This window comes from Scyliorhinus canicula, chromosome 2 (genome assembly GCF_902713615.1).
Source record: "Scyliorhinus canicula chromosome 2, sScyCan1.1, whole genome shotgun sequence".
Lineage (NCBI taxonomy): Eukaryota > Metazoa > Chordata > Chondrichthyes > Carcharhiniformes > Scyliorhinidae > Scyliorhinus > Scyliorhinus canicula.
The window spans coordinates 284339330-284356087 of record NC_052147.1 but is presented as its reverse complement, the minus strand read 5'-3'; the positions used below and the strand labels follow the sequence as shown (position 1 = coordinate 284356087).

At 47.5% G+C, this 16758-nt stretch overlaps 1 protein-coding gene across 2 annotated transcripts in view; it reads left to right on the top strand.

Annotated features, from left to right (window-relative positions):
• Positions 1-16758, top strand: part of map3k2 (mitogen-activated protein kinase kinase kinase 2) — a 153322-nt gene that overhangs the window by 52849 nt on the left and 83715 nt on the right. For both annotated transcript variants that reach the window (XM_038790190.1, XM_038790189.1), the window contains 3 exons: positions 3415-3488; positions 4648-4766; positions 9770-9810. In XM_038790190.1, the coding sequence (XP_038646118.1) occupies positions 3485-3488; positions 4648-4766; positions 9770-9810 (164 nt within the window). In that variant the 5' untranslated portion in view covers positions 3415-3484. The remainder of the gene's footprint in view (positions 1-3414; positions 3489-4647; positions 4767-9769; positions 9811-16758) is intronic.

The following is a 16758-nucleotide window of genomic DNA, read 5'->3' as shown; positions in this document are numbered from 1 at the left end:
TCCAGGGTCCCAGGTTCGATTCCCGGCATGGGTCACTGTCTGTGCGGAGTTTGCACGTACAGTAAATTGAAGGGGTGTAGGTTAGGTTGATCTTAGATTAGAATAAATGGTCGGCACAACATCGTGGGCTGAAGGGCCTGTACTGTGCTGTACTGTTCTATGTTCTCCCCGTGTGTGCGTGGGTTTCCTCCGGGTGCTCCGGTTTCCTCCCACAGTCCAAAGACGTGCAGGTTAGGTGGATTGGCCATGCTAAATTGTCCTTAGGGTCCAAAAATTGTTAAGTGGGGGTTATGGGGATAGGGTAGAAATGTGGGCTTGAGTAGGGTGCTCTTTGTAAGGGCCGGTGCAGACTCGATGGGCCAAATGGCCTCCTCCTGCACTGTAGATTCTATGATTCTGAGGTGCTCTTGCAATAATTCTTCCCACTGCAGTCACAATTACTCTGTGATCGCAGGAGCAAAAATTCGGAAACATTTGCAACGTCTGAGTTTTAGTCATGACATGGCTTGTGCACAAAGCTATGTAGTCAGTTTAAATTAAGTGCAGCGTATAACTTTTAAAATTAAGTTTCTTACTTTCTACCTGTTTATAAAAAATAAAATAATTGCTGCAAAATTTCTGGAAATTATTAAAAACGTAAAAACTTGAAAATATTGGGCAGCACAGTAGCAGAGTAGTTAGCACTGCTGCTTCACGGCGGCAAGGACCCTGGTTCGATTCTCAGCTTGGGTCACTTTTTGTGCGGAGTCTGCATATTCTCCTCGTGTGCGCGGGTTTCCTCCGGGTGCTCCGGTTTCCTCCCACAAGTCCCGAAAGACGTGCTGTTCAGTGAATTGGGCATTTTGAATTCTCCCTCTCTGTACCCGAACAGGCGCTGGAATGTGACGACTAGGGGCTTTTCACAGTAACTTCATTGCAGGGTTAATGTACACCTACTTGTGACACTAATATATTATTACATTGAGCTGTGTGTGTGGTTTAACTCAGTCAGCCACGATTCAGCACTATCGAGTGAGCTCAGCTGATGTACATTCACCCCCTTCGAGGCCTCTGAAAATGTAACCAAAAAAATGGAGTTTTGCTGGTCTAAACTTGCTGTGGACTTCTGTCATGAAACTTAGGGGGTTAAAAAGGTGGATTTACTCACAGTCCCTGTCCTAATTCAGCTTAAAATGCTTAGCGGCTCCATTTGAGTTTAACTGTTATTAATGTCACCAGGCTCCGGCTACTATTTCGAAGGTATCGCTGTATCAGCTTTAAATTGGGAAGTCTATTTGAATCATTTTGAAGAACAGAAACCTGGTCGCAATATCATTCAGAAAGAGCCATGAAACCCATTGTATCTGTGTGAGCTGTTTGAAAGGGCTAACCAATTAGTCCCACTCCCCACATTCTTTTCCCCATAGCCCTGCAAATGTCTCCACTTCAAGCACTCATCCAATACCCATTTGACACTTATTGATGGTCTTCCATTGCTCTTTTACAGTTGGTGCAAAAGGGAAAACTGAACAGAGCATTGACAAATTATTTATATCATAGTTTAGTACCGCAGTTATGATCTGTTTATTATTTCCGGTACCAATGTTAGCTAAATTTCAGGGTAAAATGGAAAAACTCTGTCGGATATGAGGAGCTGAGGCTTATTTCGAGAATGGTGAGCCAAGAATTGCTGGCGTGATGAAGATGAAAAGAAATGTCACGTTGAGTTGATGGTGCCTCAGTGTCTGCCTCTTAGATCGCCAATTTCTTCTACATTTTCAAACTTGTTTCGTTTTAAACTTCTCGTGTCCGTAAGAGAATAGTCCCAATCTTTCTTCCAGGATTTTCTCTCCGTTATTTGGTGGGTCCGTGCATGTTTATGTAGGGCTGGTAAAGTTGGGAGCGACACGCAAACCATGCTCCTCATATAAAATGGGAGTTTATTTCCCAAATACTCGCGTATGCTGAGCACAGTTACCAACTGGGTTCGCTTGAATCCTGCATAACTTGGGGCAATATGTCTTTGGAAATGTTCTGACCTGATAGGTGCTGAACAAACCTCCCTTCCTCAAAAAGCATTTGAAGCAGAGTCTAATGCAGAGCTAGATAGATCCTTGATAAGCAAAGGGGTGCAAGATTATTGGGGGAATGGCAGGAAAGTGGGGTTGAGGTTACAATCCGATCAGCCATGATCTTAGTGAATGGCGGGGCAGGCACAAGGAACCTAGAGGCCTACTCTATCTGTTGGTGTGGGCGGCACGGTAGCACAGTGGTTAGCACTGTTGCTTCACAGCGCCAGGGTCCCAGGTTCGATTCCCGGCTTGGGTCACTGTCTGTGCGGAGTCTGCACGTTCTCCCCATGTCTGCGTGGGTTTTCTCCGGGTGCTCCAGTTTCCTCCCACAAGTCCCGAAATAGAATTTACAGTGCAGAAGGAGACCATTCAGCCCATTGAGTCTGCACCAGCTCTTGGAAAGAGCATCCTACCCAAGGTCAACACCTCCACCCTATCCCAATAACCCAGTCACCCCACCCAACACTAAGGGCAATTTTGGACACTAAGGGCAATTTATCATGGCCAATCCACCTAACCTGCACATCTTTGGACTGTGGGAGGAAACCGGAGCACCCGGAGGAAACCCACGCACACACGGGGAGGATGTGCAGACTCCGCACAGATAGTGACCCAAACCGGAATCGAACCTGGGACCCTGGAGCTGTGAAGCCATTGTGCTATCCACAATGCTACCGTGCTGCCCTAAAGTAAAGACTTGCTGTTCAGTTCTGTGTGGTTAGCACTGTTGCTTCACAGAGCCAGAGTCCCAGGTTCGATTCCCGGCTTGGGTCACTGTCTGTGGGGAGTCTGCACGTTCTCCCCATCTCTGCGTGGGTTTCCTCCGGGTGCTCCGGTTTCCTCCCACAAGTCCCGAAAGAGTTGCTGCTAGGTGAATTGGACATTCTGAATTCTCCCTCTGTGTACCCGTACCCGAACAGGCGCCGGAATGTGGCGACTAGGGGATTTTCACAGTAACTTCACTGCAGTGTTAATGTAAGCCTTCTTGTGACACTATAGATTATTATTATTATTACTTCTGCTCCTCGAGATGTCTGATCCCTATACCCATTCAGATAATTGAAATATCCAAGTCTTTGAAAGTTGAGTCTTGGAGGAGGATAGATTCTAGCCTCTCACCGCTGAGGCCTTGATTCAATCTGATGGAATGAAAGTTCCTTTCCCCTCTTAATTGATTGTGCAGATTCCAAATGAGTTGAGTTGGGGGGGGGGCTGGGGGGGGGGGGGGGGGGGGGCTGGGGGGGGGGTGGGCTCGGGGGGGGGGGGGGCAGTGAGGAGGCAGCTTAGGGGGATTGTTGTACTGTTTGACACCCTTGCATGCTGAAGGAAAACAGCCATATTTTGTTTTCATTTTACATTTTAGGTAAAACCCAGGATATTGATGGGAGAATCACCCGTTCGTTAAAAATCCAATTGGCCGCCTTGCTGTCAGTATGGGTGAGTCAAATGTTGTTGCTGTTTGTTTCTTGTCAAAGAGGGGGGGATCTTTTACTGGAGAGGAGGAAATTTAGAGATGACCTGGCAGAGCCAGGCCGGGGTTGCAAATCGTGCCCCGAGATAAGTCGAATAAGGAAGAGAAGTACTCGCCTTGTGTACGAGAAATTTGAGATGGCTGCAGTTTGGAGCAGCGTTGAAGAATCTGATGATCTGCACTGTTGCCCAGTGGTCAAAGTGGAGAACCACAGGCAGACCGCAAAACACATCTTTAACTAGCTGACATGAGCAACCACATTACTGAGTACATCCTGTTTTTTTTTAAAGTAATGGACAAGCATTCCTAGATATGTACACTATTATCTTTGAGATGCACATAAGCTTACTGTTGACGAAGAATTTTTGCATAATAATCTTTATTATTGACACAAGTAGGCTTACGTTAACACTGCAATGAAGTTACTGTGAAAAGCCCCTAGTTGCCACACTCCGGCCCCTGTTCGGGTAGAAAGAGGGATAACTCAGAATGTCCAATTCACCTAACAGCACGTCTTTCGGGACTTGTGGGAGGATACCGGAGCACCCGGAGGAAACCCACGCAGACACCACGGGGAGAACGTGCAGACTCCACAGACAGTGACCCAAGCCGGGAATTAAATCTGGGACTCTGGCGCTGTGAAGTGACAGTGCTACCCGCTGTGCTACCGTGCCACCCCTATAAAATATAATGGAATGTACTGCTATCACACAGTTGAGGATCGATGCACTGATCTCAAATTGTTTGTGCTGTTAGAGTGTTTAAAAACTGGATATATTTTTAAATATCTGGTTTAGCAGTGGGCTAAACAGCTGGCTTGTAATGCAGAACAATGCCAGCAGCGCGGGTTCAATTCTCGTACCGGCCTCCCCGAACAGGCGCCGGAATGTGACGACTAGGGGCTTTTCACAGTAACTTCATTGAAGCCTACTCGTGACAATAAGCGATTATTTATTTTTATATATATATATATATATATATATATATAAAATTGACATATCAGGACTAGGTAGGAAATTCATCGTGGAAGGCTTACACTTAAGAGAAGGTCAATAAAAGCCGTGCTGAAGAAGTGATAGCGGTGACGATGACTTTCGCTATTTTGAAATCCGGTTTGTTTTGTAGATGAGCAGCAAGCTCTTCATTCCATCATGCAAGATCTGGCTGTGCTCCACATGGCTAGCCGACCTCTCCTCCCATTACACGATACAGGGAAACCTAAGACCTCGCCACCCAGTAATCAGGTAGGTGTGAAGCAGAACACCGTTGTCACAGGCTTGTCTACTCTTGTCTGATACCTTTGCGTGAATGACTTTGCAGATCTGTCCCAGACTGCCAGAGCAATCAACTCTGCACTCTTTCCATTTGTGGAAATTCAAAAACAGAAATAGTCACCAATAAATCCAGGAGGAAATTCAAGCAAAACTTACTGTGAAACTTGCTACTTGACAGTGCAATTGAAGTGAATATTATAGATGCATTTCATGAGAAGCTAGAAAGACACATCAGGATGAAAGGAATAGCAGGATATGTTGATGGGCTATGTGATGAATATCGAAATTGTCAAAATTTATATTTTGTTGCAGTAATGTTGTTAAACACCCTGGCTTAAAATAAATATAGTCAGTGTGTCTGCTAAAGTGGTGATTAAGGGGTTGTAAAGGTGAGATAATCATTGATTTTAATCATTGACTTGTTTACAGAGAGATGGCTCATGGAACATTGTTTTGATTTTGGAGGATCCCTGGGGTGTCGATCATACTTGAGAGATTGTGTTTAGTCCTCACTCAGTAGGTCATGGGTCATCTTAGTGGGAGGAGACTAGAGAATGCTTTACCCTTGGGGTACAGATGATGTAATTAATGGGAGGAGCCTGGTCTGAGGTTTTGCAGTCTGCTATTGGATTTGAGCTGTTAATTGTAAAGCTGTTTCTTGTTGTTAATATGATTAATTCTGTGTTCAAATTAAAGTTTGATTTACCACTAAATGTACCTCTTGGTCAGTGTTATGGTTTAGTTCCCTCACAGTCTTACAAATCGCAACGTGTTGGGATTCTCGCACATTTGGAACAGCTAGAAGAGGAGTATGGGAAGGCTCATGAAGACTATTAACACCGGCATAGCCCAGTTGGACCGAATGGCCTGTGCCTGTGGACTTGATGTAATGTGCAGAGTTCCAAACACACACTTTAAATAAAATCCATAGAATCTGCAGCACAGGCAGTACTTTCATTCATGGCGGCTCTGTCAATGTTGGCCTCGGTGTGGGTTGACTTAAATGCAGAGTATAAACGTGAACCACTGCCTTTTTTGAAATGCGAGAAAGTTTATAACACCGGTAATTCACACACAAATATTTTTCACCACAATGAAAGCCTTAAAAACGGTCAACTTCTTTGGCATCTGAAGCAAATGATTCATCAAAGTAATTGAAATGAAATGAAAATGGCTTATTGTCACGGGCAATTTAGCATGGCCAATCCACCTAACCCGCACATCTTTGGACTGTGGGAGGAAACCAGAGCACCCGGAGGAAACCCACGCACACACGGGGAGGACGTGCAGACTCCGTACAGACAGTGACCCAGCCGGGAATCGAACCTGGGACCCTAGAGCTGTGAAGCATTTATGCTAACCACCATGCTACCGTGCTGCTCATTGAACCCTACCCGTGACAATAAGCGATTTTCATTTTCATTTTCAAATTAAGTTACTGTGAAAAGCCCCTAGTCGCCACATTCCGGCGCCTGTTCGGGGAGGCTGTTATGGGAATCGAACCGTGCTGCTGGCCTGCTTGGTCTGCTTTCAAAGCCAGCGATTTAGCCCTGTGCTAAACAGCCCCTGAGTCACCGTGAGTTTGTTATCACCTGTGAGGAAGTCTCTGTGGATCAGATGTGACACTTTCATTTCAGAAACATTCCTCCACAGCAAATCATCTTCCTTTCCATCCTTGAATTGGATATCACACTTTTTTTGAACGATCTGATGACAGTTTGGACGCTAATAACACCCCACAATTTGACGACAAGGCCTCGCGAAAGCAGGGCAGCGTATTTCTACTCTTGTGAAGGTTCTTTCTCCATTACCCGTCCTCCTATTTCATTCAGCTGAACATGGATCCTTGAATGGTTTGTTGAGGCAAACATCTAAAGGTTGAACGATGGATGTTCGAGCCCTCTCTGCAATTTTGCTTCTTTGCAGGGGCCTCTTAACCTATTGGCTGTTTCATCCACATTGCTGATTTGGCCTAATGAGGACTCGCCTTTTGCTATTGTCTCATGTCGAATTGCTGGAAACTGGTCATTTTGGGGCTGAGATCTTTGGGTAGTCTCTGAGTGATCTTCTACCGCAACACTAGACAGTTTCATTCCATAAAGCAGCTCCGCTGACTGTATTACTCTGAAATCCTTGCTGAACTCGGTTTGATTTAGCTCACTGAAGTGCCTATATATGCATTGCATTCCCAATGACGATGAAATAACTGATGATTTTCAAGGTCTTTATTTGCACGGCTCACCTGGTCTTTGGGCATCTTCTTCAGGCCGGTTTTTCCTCCTTCCACCAGTTTTCAGCAGCACCAAATTCCCTCGCTGCAGCAGTTATTTGAAGAGTTAGAAAATCTGATGACTTTTAGCTTGAAACCGGCTTCAGACTTAAGTTGTCTTCTTGGGAAGGTCATGTGGCTTTGTTGTCTGCCGCACAGGGTCAGGCACCCATCCCTTTATTCGCTCAGATCAAAGGCAGTGATCGAGAACTGCCCAATTAATTGGGTCCAAACCTAAGGACTGTCCAAAAGAGTGCGAAACTCTCCAAGGATAAAGAGAGACACTCCCATGTGTTCGGCCTCTCTTGGACCTGCCGCTCTGGCAACGTCTACTTCTAATCGCAGCACCACCAGAAGCAAGTTCAACTTCAACGGCCGCTACCAGACGGATGAGCCCAGCTGAGCAGCAGTTACTTCTCCAGACCCAGCAGATCCAGATTCAAACAAAGGCCACTGTTCCTCTGACCTAAGCCGAGTACCTGAAGTTAAGTATAGGTGGTTATAGTTGTTAGGTGTAGTTTCAGTAGTAGTGTTTATGTTGCATGTGTAAGTTAATCTTGTGTGTAAATAAAGTATCATTGATCTTGAACTAACTAACTGGTTGTTTGGCTCTTTGATCGATACCCGGTTGAACCTTGTGGCGGTATCATTTGATACCTGGAGACTCTGAGGGGCTGGTTTAGCTCAAAGGGGCTGGTTTAGCTCACTCGGCTAAATCTCTGGCTTTTAAAGCAGACCAAGCAGGCCAGCAGCACGGTTCGATTCCCGTACCAGCCTCCCCGGACAGGCGCCGGAATGTGGCGACTAGGGGCTTTTCACAGTAACTTCATTGAAGCCTACTCGTGACAATAAGCGATTTTCATGTCATTTTCATTTCATTGAAAGCAATATAATATCAATATCTAAAGAAAGAAGGGCAGCCTTATTGATTGTCATATTTATAGCAGGTGAAAAAAGGCAACAGTGTGCTAAACTCCCTCGTATCTTCACAGCTCGCATCACCTCGATCCCTTGCACTTAGTTATAAGACGAGTAAAACATGCACTTGTGGGGAGAAACGTTGAGGCCATTATTAATGTGGGTGTAGCATGTCACGGTTGCAAAGGAACATCACGTTATCCGCTGAGCAGAAACAAATTTTTGGGACCAGAAAAATAGGATTGTCTCGTTCGCTGGGTTGATTTATCTGCTGCGATCTACAGTAAATGGTGTTGAAGTACAGATCAGCCAGTATCTGGTTGCATGGCAGAGCAGGCTCACGTGGCTGAATGGCGTATCGTTTCCTATGGAACAGTCTCAAGACGCTGAATACTCTTCTGCTGTTCCTCAGTAACCAGCAAAAGAGGCTGAATGGCTGCCTTCTGTTCCTTTGTAACAGGCTGGAGGGCTGAATCACCCACTCCTGTTCCTATTCACTGGCTGGAGGTGCTAAATAACTTACTCCTGTTCTTGTGTTCTTCCTGGCGTGGTCTACATCCATTATTGTATTTATGTAGAGGAAGAGATTACCCAGCCTCGATGTCTGAAGCAGATCGCTACCCCCATGTGTTTGTTCTGAAGTGGTTTGCTTTTCTGCCCATTAGTCACTATTTCTCTCTCTTTACATTTCCTGCAATACCACCACTTTTTAAAGTGTTTTTATTCAGGACTTTTAAGCTGTACAAGACAAAGGCAATTATGAACATACTTTGGAAGATAACAGGAGTGAAATAATAGACTAATAACACGACAAAATAGAACAGTAAAGAATAAAAAGAAAAGGAAGAATTGTACGTACATCGGTTTATTCCCAGCCGAGCCCCCCTCCACCCCCGCCTTTCTTCTCGACCCCCCTTCCCCTTCTGGTTGTCTGCCGTGCCCGCTTTCCTCGTCAGCTCCTGTTTTCTGTTCTTGTGTGCTTGGCGTGATGCCCTATATTTTGTTGTTTGCTTGTGGTTCTTGGTTGGGTTTCTATGTTTCATTGTTCCTCCCACCACCCCCCTTTACCCAGTTCATTGGCATACGTTGTTGCGTTGTGGCTTTCAGTTCCCTCTGGTTTACTGGCTGTCGGCTGCAAACAGGCCTTGGAACGACTGGGTGAATGGCCCCCACGTTTTGTGGGAGCCTTCTTCCGACCAGTCGCACAGCCTGTCTGCAGCTATGGGTGGTGCTGCTGTTGATCGCCAGCTGAGCACGCTAGTAACCCAGCATTCTGTTAGCCTGTCTGGACCAGTTCACAGCATTTTCATGGTCTATGTACTTGAGTGTCCACATTTCTTTGAACCTCCACTGTTTCTAGCCTTTGACCATTCAGAAAGTCCCTTGTTCTGTCCTTTTTATTAACCTGACATTTGCCTACATTGAAATCCATTTGCCGTTCACTTAATCTTTTAATATCTCTGTAATTGTTTGCTTCCAGCTCATGGAGCTGTGGGGGAGGACAGTGAAGTCCGCAGTGCAAGTTGAAAGGACAATCTAGATGTGCGTTGGAGGGTATGAGAGTTTGAGGGGCAGGGTGGGAAGGCGGGTATTTGTTGAAAGTTGACCTGTGGAAAAGGCACACTAGGTCGTTGGCCCTGAATTATTTTCCCCTTTCCATATTCATATATTATTATATTTATATTATATTTATTATATTATATTTATATCATTATTATTATATTCCACGTGGCTTGTTTGCTTCAGTCGAAAGGTGTTTGACTTTCTGTATTTTTTTCAATTGCAGAATGATGTTCGAGTCAAGTTTGAATACCGGGGTGAAAAGAGGTGAGACATCATCTTTTATCCTCCATTAACTCCAGTATCCTCCAATTAACTCCAGTATCCTCCATTAACTCCAGTATCCTCCAGTTAACTCCATATCCCCCAGTTAAGTCCAAAGATGTGCGGGTTAGGTGGATTGGCCATGCTAAATTGCCCGTAGTGTAAGGTTAATGGGGGGATTGTTGGGTTACGGGTATACGGGTTACGTGGGTTTAAGTGGAGTGATCATTGCTCGGCACAACATCGAGGGCCGAAGGGCCTGTTCTGTGCTGTACTGTTCTATATATATATCCCCCAGTTAACTCCATTGGGAGTTACACTGGGCCGGAAGATGGACTTCAATCTTGTGTTACAATGAGTTACACTGGCTGTTTGCTCAGCATCTGAGCCCCATCCATAACTTCCATTGTAAGCTTGTACTGTTAAGAAGCAGCCAAGTGGCAGATATCGGTGCCTTTTAATTGAACTGAATGTTTGGTTTCAAAACTGGGAGCAAATGGTTGCTCTCTCGTGGTGTGATAGCTGAAAAACCGAAGCCAGGGAGCTATCTTTGAGTCAAGCAGCGTTCGAGGAAGGGACGTGGGAGGAAATATTTGGAATAACATGGGGGCGGAGAGGGAAAAGAGGTAATGTATGCTGTGGAGGAGGAGGAAGCTGTGAGGTGAGAGATGGCAGGGGTTAAGAGTGAAAAGGAGATGTTAACAGGGGCGATAGGAAAGAAAATAAAGGAACATAGAACATAGAACAGTACAGCACAGAACAGGCCCTTCGGCCCTCAATGTTGTGCCGAGCCATGATCACCCTACTCAAACCCACGTATCCACCCTATACCCGTAACCCAACAACCCCCCCCTTAACCTTACTTTTATTAGGACACTACGGGCAATTTAGCATGGCCAATCCACCTAACCCGCACATCTTTGGACTGTGGGAGGAAACCGGAGCACCCGGAGGAAACCCACGCACACAGGGGGAGGACGTGCAGACTCCACACAGACAGTGACCCAGCCGGGAATCGAACCTGGGACCCTGGAGCTGTGAAGCATTTATGCTAACCACCATGCTACCCTGCTGCCCCTTTGAGGGAGTAGCTGAGGAAACCTACCTTGGTAGGGAGGGTCTAAAAATGGCTCAGTGGGGGCAGGGGACTTTCACCAGAGTATCGATATTGGGGTGAGGGGGGGGGGGGGTGTCAGCTGGAGTGTCTCAATGGATAGGAGAACAAAGAACAAAGAAAAGTACAGCATCGGAACAGGCCCTAAATTACAGCATAGGAACAGTACAGCACAGGAACAGGCCCTAAAGTACAGCACAGGAACAGGCCCTAAAGTACAGCACAGGAACAGGCCCTAAAGTACAGCACAGGAACAGGCCCTAAAGTACAGCACAGGAACAGGCCCTAAAGTACAGCACAGGAACAGGCCCTAAAGTACAGCACGGGAACAGGCCCTAAAGTACAGCACAGGAACAGGCCCTAAAGTACAGCACGGGAACAGGCCCTAAAGTACAGCACGGGAACAGGCCCTAAAGTACAGCACAGGAAAAGGCCCTAAAGTACAGCACGGGAACAGGCCCTAAAGTACAGCACAGGAACAGGCCCTAAAGTACAGCACAGGAACAGGCCCTAAAGTACAGCACAGGAACAGGCCCTAAAGTACAGCACAGGAACAGGCCCTAAAGTACAGCACAGGAACAGGCCCTAAAGTATAGCACAGGAACAGGCCCTAAAGTACAGCACAGGAACAGGCCCTAAAGTACAGCACAGGGACAGGCCCTAAAGTACAGCACAGGAACAGGCCCTAAAGTACAGCAGGCGAACAGGCCCTAAAGTACAGCACAGGAAAAGGCCCTAAAGTACAGCACGGGAACAGGCCCTAAAGTACAGCACGGGAACAGGCCCTAAAGTACAGCACAGGAACAGGCCCTAAAGTACAGCACAGGAACAGGCCCTAAAGTACAGCACAGGAACAGGCCCTAAAGTACAGCACAGGAACAGGCCCTAAAGTATAGCACAGGAACAGGCCCTAAAGTACAGCACAGGAACAGGCCCTAAAGTACAGCACAGGAACAGGCCCTAAAGTACAGCACAGGGACAGGCCCTTAGGTACAGCACAGGAACAGGCCCTAAAGTACAGCAGGCGAACAGGCCCTAAAGTACAGCACAGGAAAAGGCCCTAAAGTACAGCACAGGGACAGGCCCTAAAGTACAGCACAGGAACAGACCCTAAAGTACAGCATGCGAACAGGCCCTAAAGTACAGCAGGCGAACAGGCCCTAAAGTACAGCAGGCGAACAGGCCCTAAAGTACAGCATGCGAACAGACCCTAAAGTACAGCATAGGAACAGGCCCTAAAGTACAGCATGCGAACAGGCCCTAAAGTACAGCACAGGGACAGGCCCTAAAGTACAGCACAGGAACAGGCCCTAAAGTACAGCAGGCGAACAGGCCCTAAAGTACAGCACAGGAAAAGGCCCTAAAGTACAGCACGGGAACAGGCCCTAAAGTACAGCACGGGAACAGGCCCTAAAGTACAGCACAGGAACAGGCCCTAAAGTACAGCACAGGAACAGGCCCTAAAGTACAGCACAGGAACAGGCCCTAAAGTACAGCACAGGAACAGGCCCTAAAGTATAGCACAGGAACAGGCCCTAAAGTACAGCACAGGAACAGGCCCTAAAGTACAGCACAGGAACAGGCCCTAAAGTACAGCACAGGGACAGGCCCTTAGGTACAGCACAGGAACAGGCCCTAAAGTACAGCAGGCGAACAGGCCCTAAAGTACAGCACAGGAAAAGGCCCTAAAGTACAGCACAGGGACAGGCCCTAAAGTACAGCACAGGAACAGACCCTAAAGTACAGCATGCGAACAGGCCCTAAAGTACAGCAGGCGAACAGGCCCTAAAGTACAGCAGGCGAACAGGCCCTAAAGTACAGCATGCGAACAGACCCTAAAGTACAGCATAGGAACAGGCCCTAAAGTACAGCATGCGAACAGGCCCTAAAGTACAGCAGGCGAACAGGCCCTAAAGTACAGCATGCGAACAGGCCCTAAAGTACAGCACAGGAACAGGCCCGAAAGTACAGCACAGGAACAGGCCCTAAGGTACAGCACAGGAACAGGCCCTAAAGTACAGCACAGGAACAGGCCCTAAAGTACAGCACAGGGACAGGCCCTAAAGTACAGCACAGGAACAGGCCCTAAAGTACAGCATGCGAACAGGCCCTAAAGTACAGCACAGGAACAGGCCCGAAAGTACAGCACAGGAACAGGCCCTAAGGTACAGCACAGGAACAGGCCCTAAAGTACAGCACAGGAACAGGTCCAAAAGTACAGCATAGGAACAGGCCCTAAAGTACAGCATGCAAACAGACCCTAAAGTACAGCACAGGAACAGACCCTTAAGTATAGCACAGGAACAGGCCCTAAGGTACAGCACAGGAACAGGCCCTAAAGTACAGCACAGGAACAGGCCCTGAAGTACAGCACGGGAACAGGCCCTAAAGTACAGCACAGGAACAGGCCCTAAAGTACAGCACAGGAACAGGCCCTAAAGTACAGCACAGGAACAGGCCCTAAAGTACAGCACAGGAACAGGCCCTAAAGTACAGCACAGGAACAGGCCCTAAAGTACAGCATAGGAACAGGCCCTAAAGTACAGCACAGGAACAGGCCCTAAAGTACAGCACAGGAACAGGCCCTAAAGTACAGCACAGGAACAGGCCCTAAAGTACAGCATAGGAACAGGCCCTAATGTACAGCACAGGAACAGGCCCTAAAGTACAGCATAGGAACAGGCCCTAAAGTACAGCACAGGAACAGACCCTAAAGTACAGCATGCAAACAGACCCTAAAGTACAGCACAGGAACAGGCCCTAAAGAGCAGCAAAGGAACAGGCCCTAAAGTACAGCAGAGGAACAGGCCCTAAAGTACAGCAGGCGAACAGGCCCTAAAGTACAGCAGGCGAACAGGCCCTAAAGTACAGCACAGGAACAGGCCCTAACGTACAGCAGGCGAACAGGCCCTAAAGTACAGCACAGGAACAGGCCCTAAAGTACAGCACAGGAACAGGCCCTAAAGTACAGCACAGGAACAGGCCCTAAAGTACAGCACAGGAACAGGCCCTAAAATACAGCAGGCGAACAGGCCCTAAAGTACAGCAGGCGAACAGGCCCTAAAGTACAGCATGCGAACAGACCCTAAAGTAAAGCACAGGAACAGGCCCTAAGGTACAGCATGCGAACAGACCCTAAAGTACAGCACAGGAACAGGCCCTAACGTACAGCACAGGAACAGGCCCTAAAGTACAGCACAGGAACAGGCCCTAAAGTACAGCACAGGAACAGGCCCTAACGTACAGCACAGGAACAGGCCCTAAAGTACAGCATCTGAACAGGCCCTCAAGTACTGCACAGGAACAGGCCCTTCGGCCCTCCGAGTCTGCGCCGATTATGATGCTCGAACTAAGAAAAACTCTTCTGCCCTTACTCAGCCCGTATCCCTCTATTTCCTCCCTATTCATGTACCCATCCAGATGCGTCTTAAACATTGCTAATATGCCTATTTCCACCACATCCTCTGGCAGCACGTTCCAGCACCCACCACTCTCTGTGTGAAAAATATACCCTCCGCATCTCCCTTAAAGTTTCCCCCTCTCACTTTGAACCTGTGCCCCCTGAGTAATTGACACTTCCACCCTTGGAAAAAGCCTCTGACTATCCACTCTGTCTATGCCTCTCAGAATTTTGTAGACGTCCATCAGGCCTCCCCTCAGCCTCCGTCTTTCCAGTGAAAACAGTCCTAGTTTATTCAACCTCTCCTCATAGCCAACACCCTGGAGACCAGGCAACATCCTGGTGAGCCTTATTTGCCCTCTCTCCGAAGCTTCCACGTCTTTCTGATAATGTGGTGACCAGAACCACACGCAATACTCCAAATGCGGCCTAACCAAGGTTTTAAATAGCTGCAACATGATTTCCTGTGCTCAATGCTCCGGCTGATGAAGGCAAGCATGCCATATTCCTCCTTAATCACCGTGGCCACCTGTGTTGCCACTTTTAGGGAACTGTGGATCTGCACGCCCAGATCCCTCAGTATGTTAATGTTCCTCAGGGTTCTACCAGGCGTGTATTCTCAGCATCCTCCTTTACAGGAGAATGGAACTTTGTCTTGTGGTTTCACAAAATGATTTATTCTCTGCCCAGACAGGCCAATGTTTTAATGCATAAGTCAGTGGTTTCTTCAGTTTGTTGGTTTGAATGTGTGATCGAAAGATTAGAATTATTTTCAAGATGCCAATCCCTCAATTTTCTTTACTTTAAATGCAGAGTTTGTTTATTTTTTAAATTCAGACCCGGAACTCAATTCTTTCAAAATGTTCCCTTTTTCTGAAACATTTTGCGCCCCGATTTGGTTCATCGCGTTGATGATTAATTCCAAAACGCTGGTTGGTGAGTTGCTGTTTGCGTTGATGTGCTGACATCCTATATTGAAGCCCACTGACAACAGCTGGGAGATCGACTTTTCTGGACCGGCAAGGGGCTTCGACAGATGATCAGTGTCAGGAAGAGCAAAGTTATGGGCCAGGACGTCGAGACTCCGCCTTTGATCAATGTAGACAGTCTCACTCTGGAGGTCACAACAGCTTCACCTAGCTTGGATTAGCAACCGCCAGCAACCTGTCCCTCGATGCCGAAATAAACGACAGGTTTGCCAACGCTGCAGCTGTCATGTCAAAGTTGAAAAGTTCAGTGTGGACCAACAGCAAACTGACCAAAAATACAAAGCTCTGTGTGTTCCAGACGTGTATGCTCGGCTCGCTCCTTTTCAGGAGCAAGACAGAGACACAAAGAACAAAGAAAATTACAGCACAGGAACAGGCCCCTCGGCCCTCCCAGCCTGCTCCGCCAGATCCTTTATCTAAACCTGCCTCCTATTTTCCAAGGTCTACTTCCCTCTGTTCCCCGCCCATTCATATATCTGTTTAGATGCATCTTAAATGACGCTATCGTGCCTGCCTCTACCACCTCCGCTGGTAAAGCGTTCCAGGCACCCACCACCATATGCGTAAAAAACTTTCCACGCACATCTCCCTTAAACTTTCCCCCTCTCACCTTGAAATCGTGACCCCTTGTAACTGACACCCCCACTCTTGAGAAAAAGCTTGTTTCTATCCACCCTGTCCATACCTCTCATAATTTTGTAGACCTCAATCTGGTCCCCCCTCAACCTCCGTCTTTCCAACGAAAACAATCCTAATCTACTCAACCTTTCTTCATAACTAGCACCCTCCATACCAGGCAACATCCTGGTGAACCTCCTCTGCACCCTCTCCAAAGCATCCACATCCTTCTGGTAATGTGGCGACCAGAACTGCACGCAGTATTCCAAATGTGGCCTAACCAAAGTCCTATACAACTGTAACATGACCTGCCGACTCTTGTACTCAATACCCCGTCCGATGAAGGCAAGCATGCTGTATGCCTTCTTGACCACTCTATCCACCTGCGTTGCCACCTTCAGGGTACAATGGACCTGAACTCCCAGATCTCTCTGTACATCAATTTTCCCCAGGACCCAGGACACCTCATGCAAGCCAAGAAGAGGCTGAACGGTTTCCATCTCTGCTTCCTCAGCCGAATATTGGGCATCTGCTGGAAAGACAGCGTGCTGAGTATGGAAGTAGACCAGCCTGCAGCGATCCCCGGCCCTCTCGAGTCAGCGGTGACTTTGGCTGGGTCGTGTGAGCCCAAAGACATGCTCCTTGTTGAGCTTGCTATTGGCATGGGACCAACAGGTCACCCATGTCTGCCATATGTTAGGCAGCACGGTGGCACAAGTGATTAACACTGTGGCTTCACAGCGCCAGGGTCCCAGGTTCGATTCCCCGCTGGGTCACTGTCTGTGCGGAGCCTGCACGTCCTCCCCATGTCTGCGTGGGTTTCCTCCCAC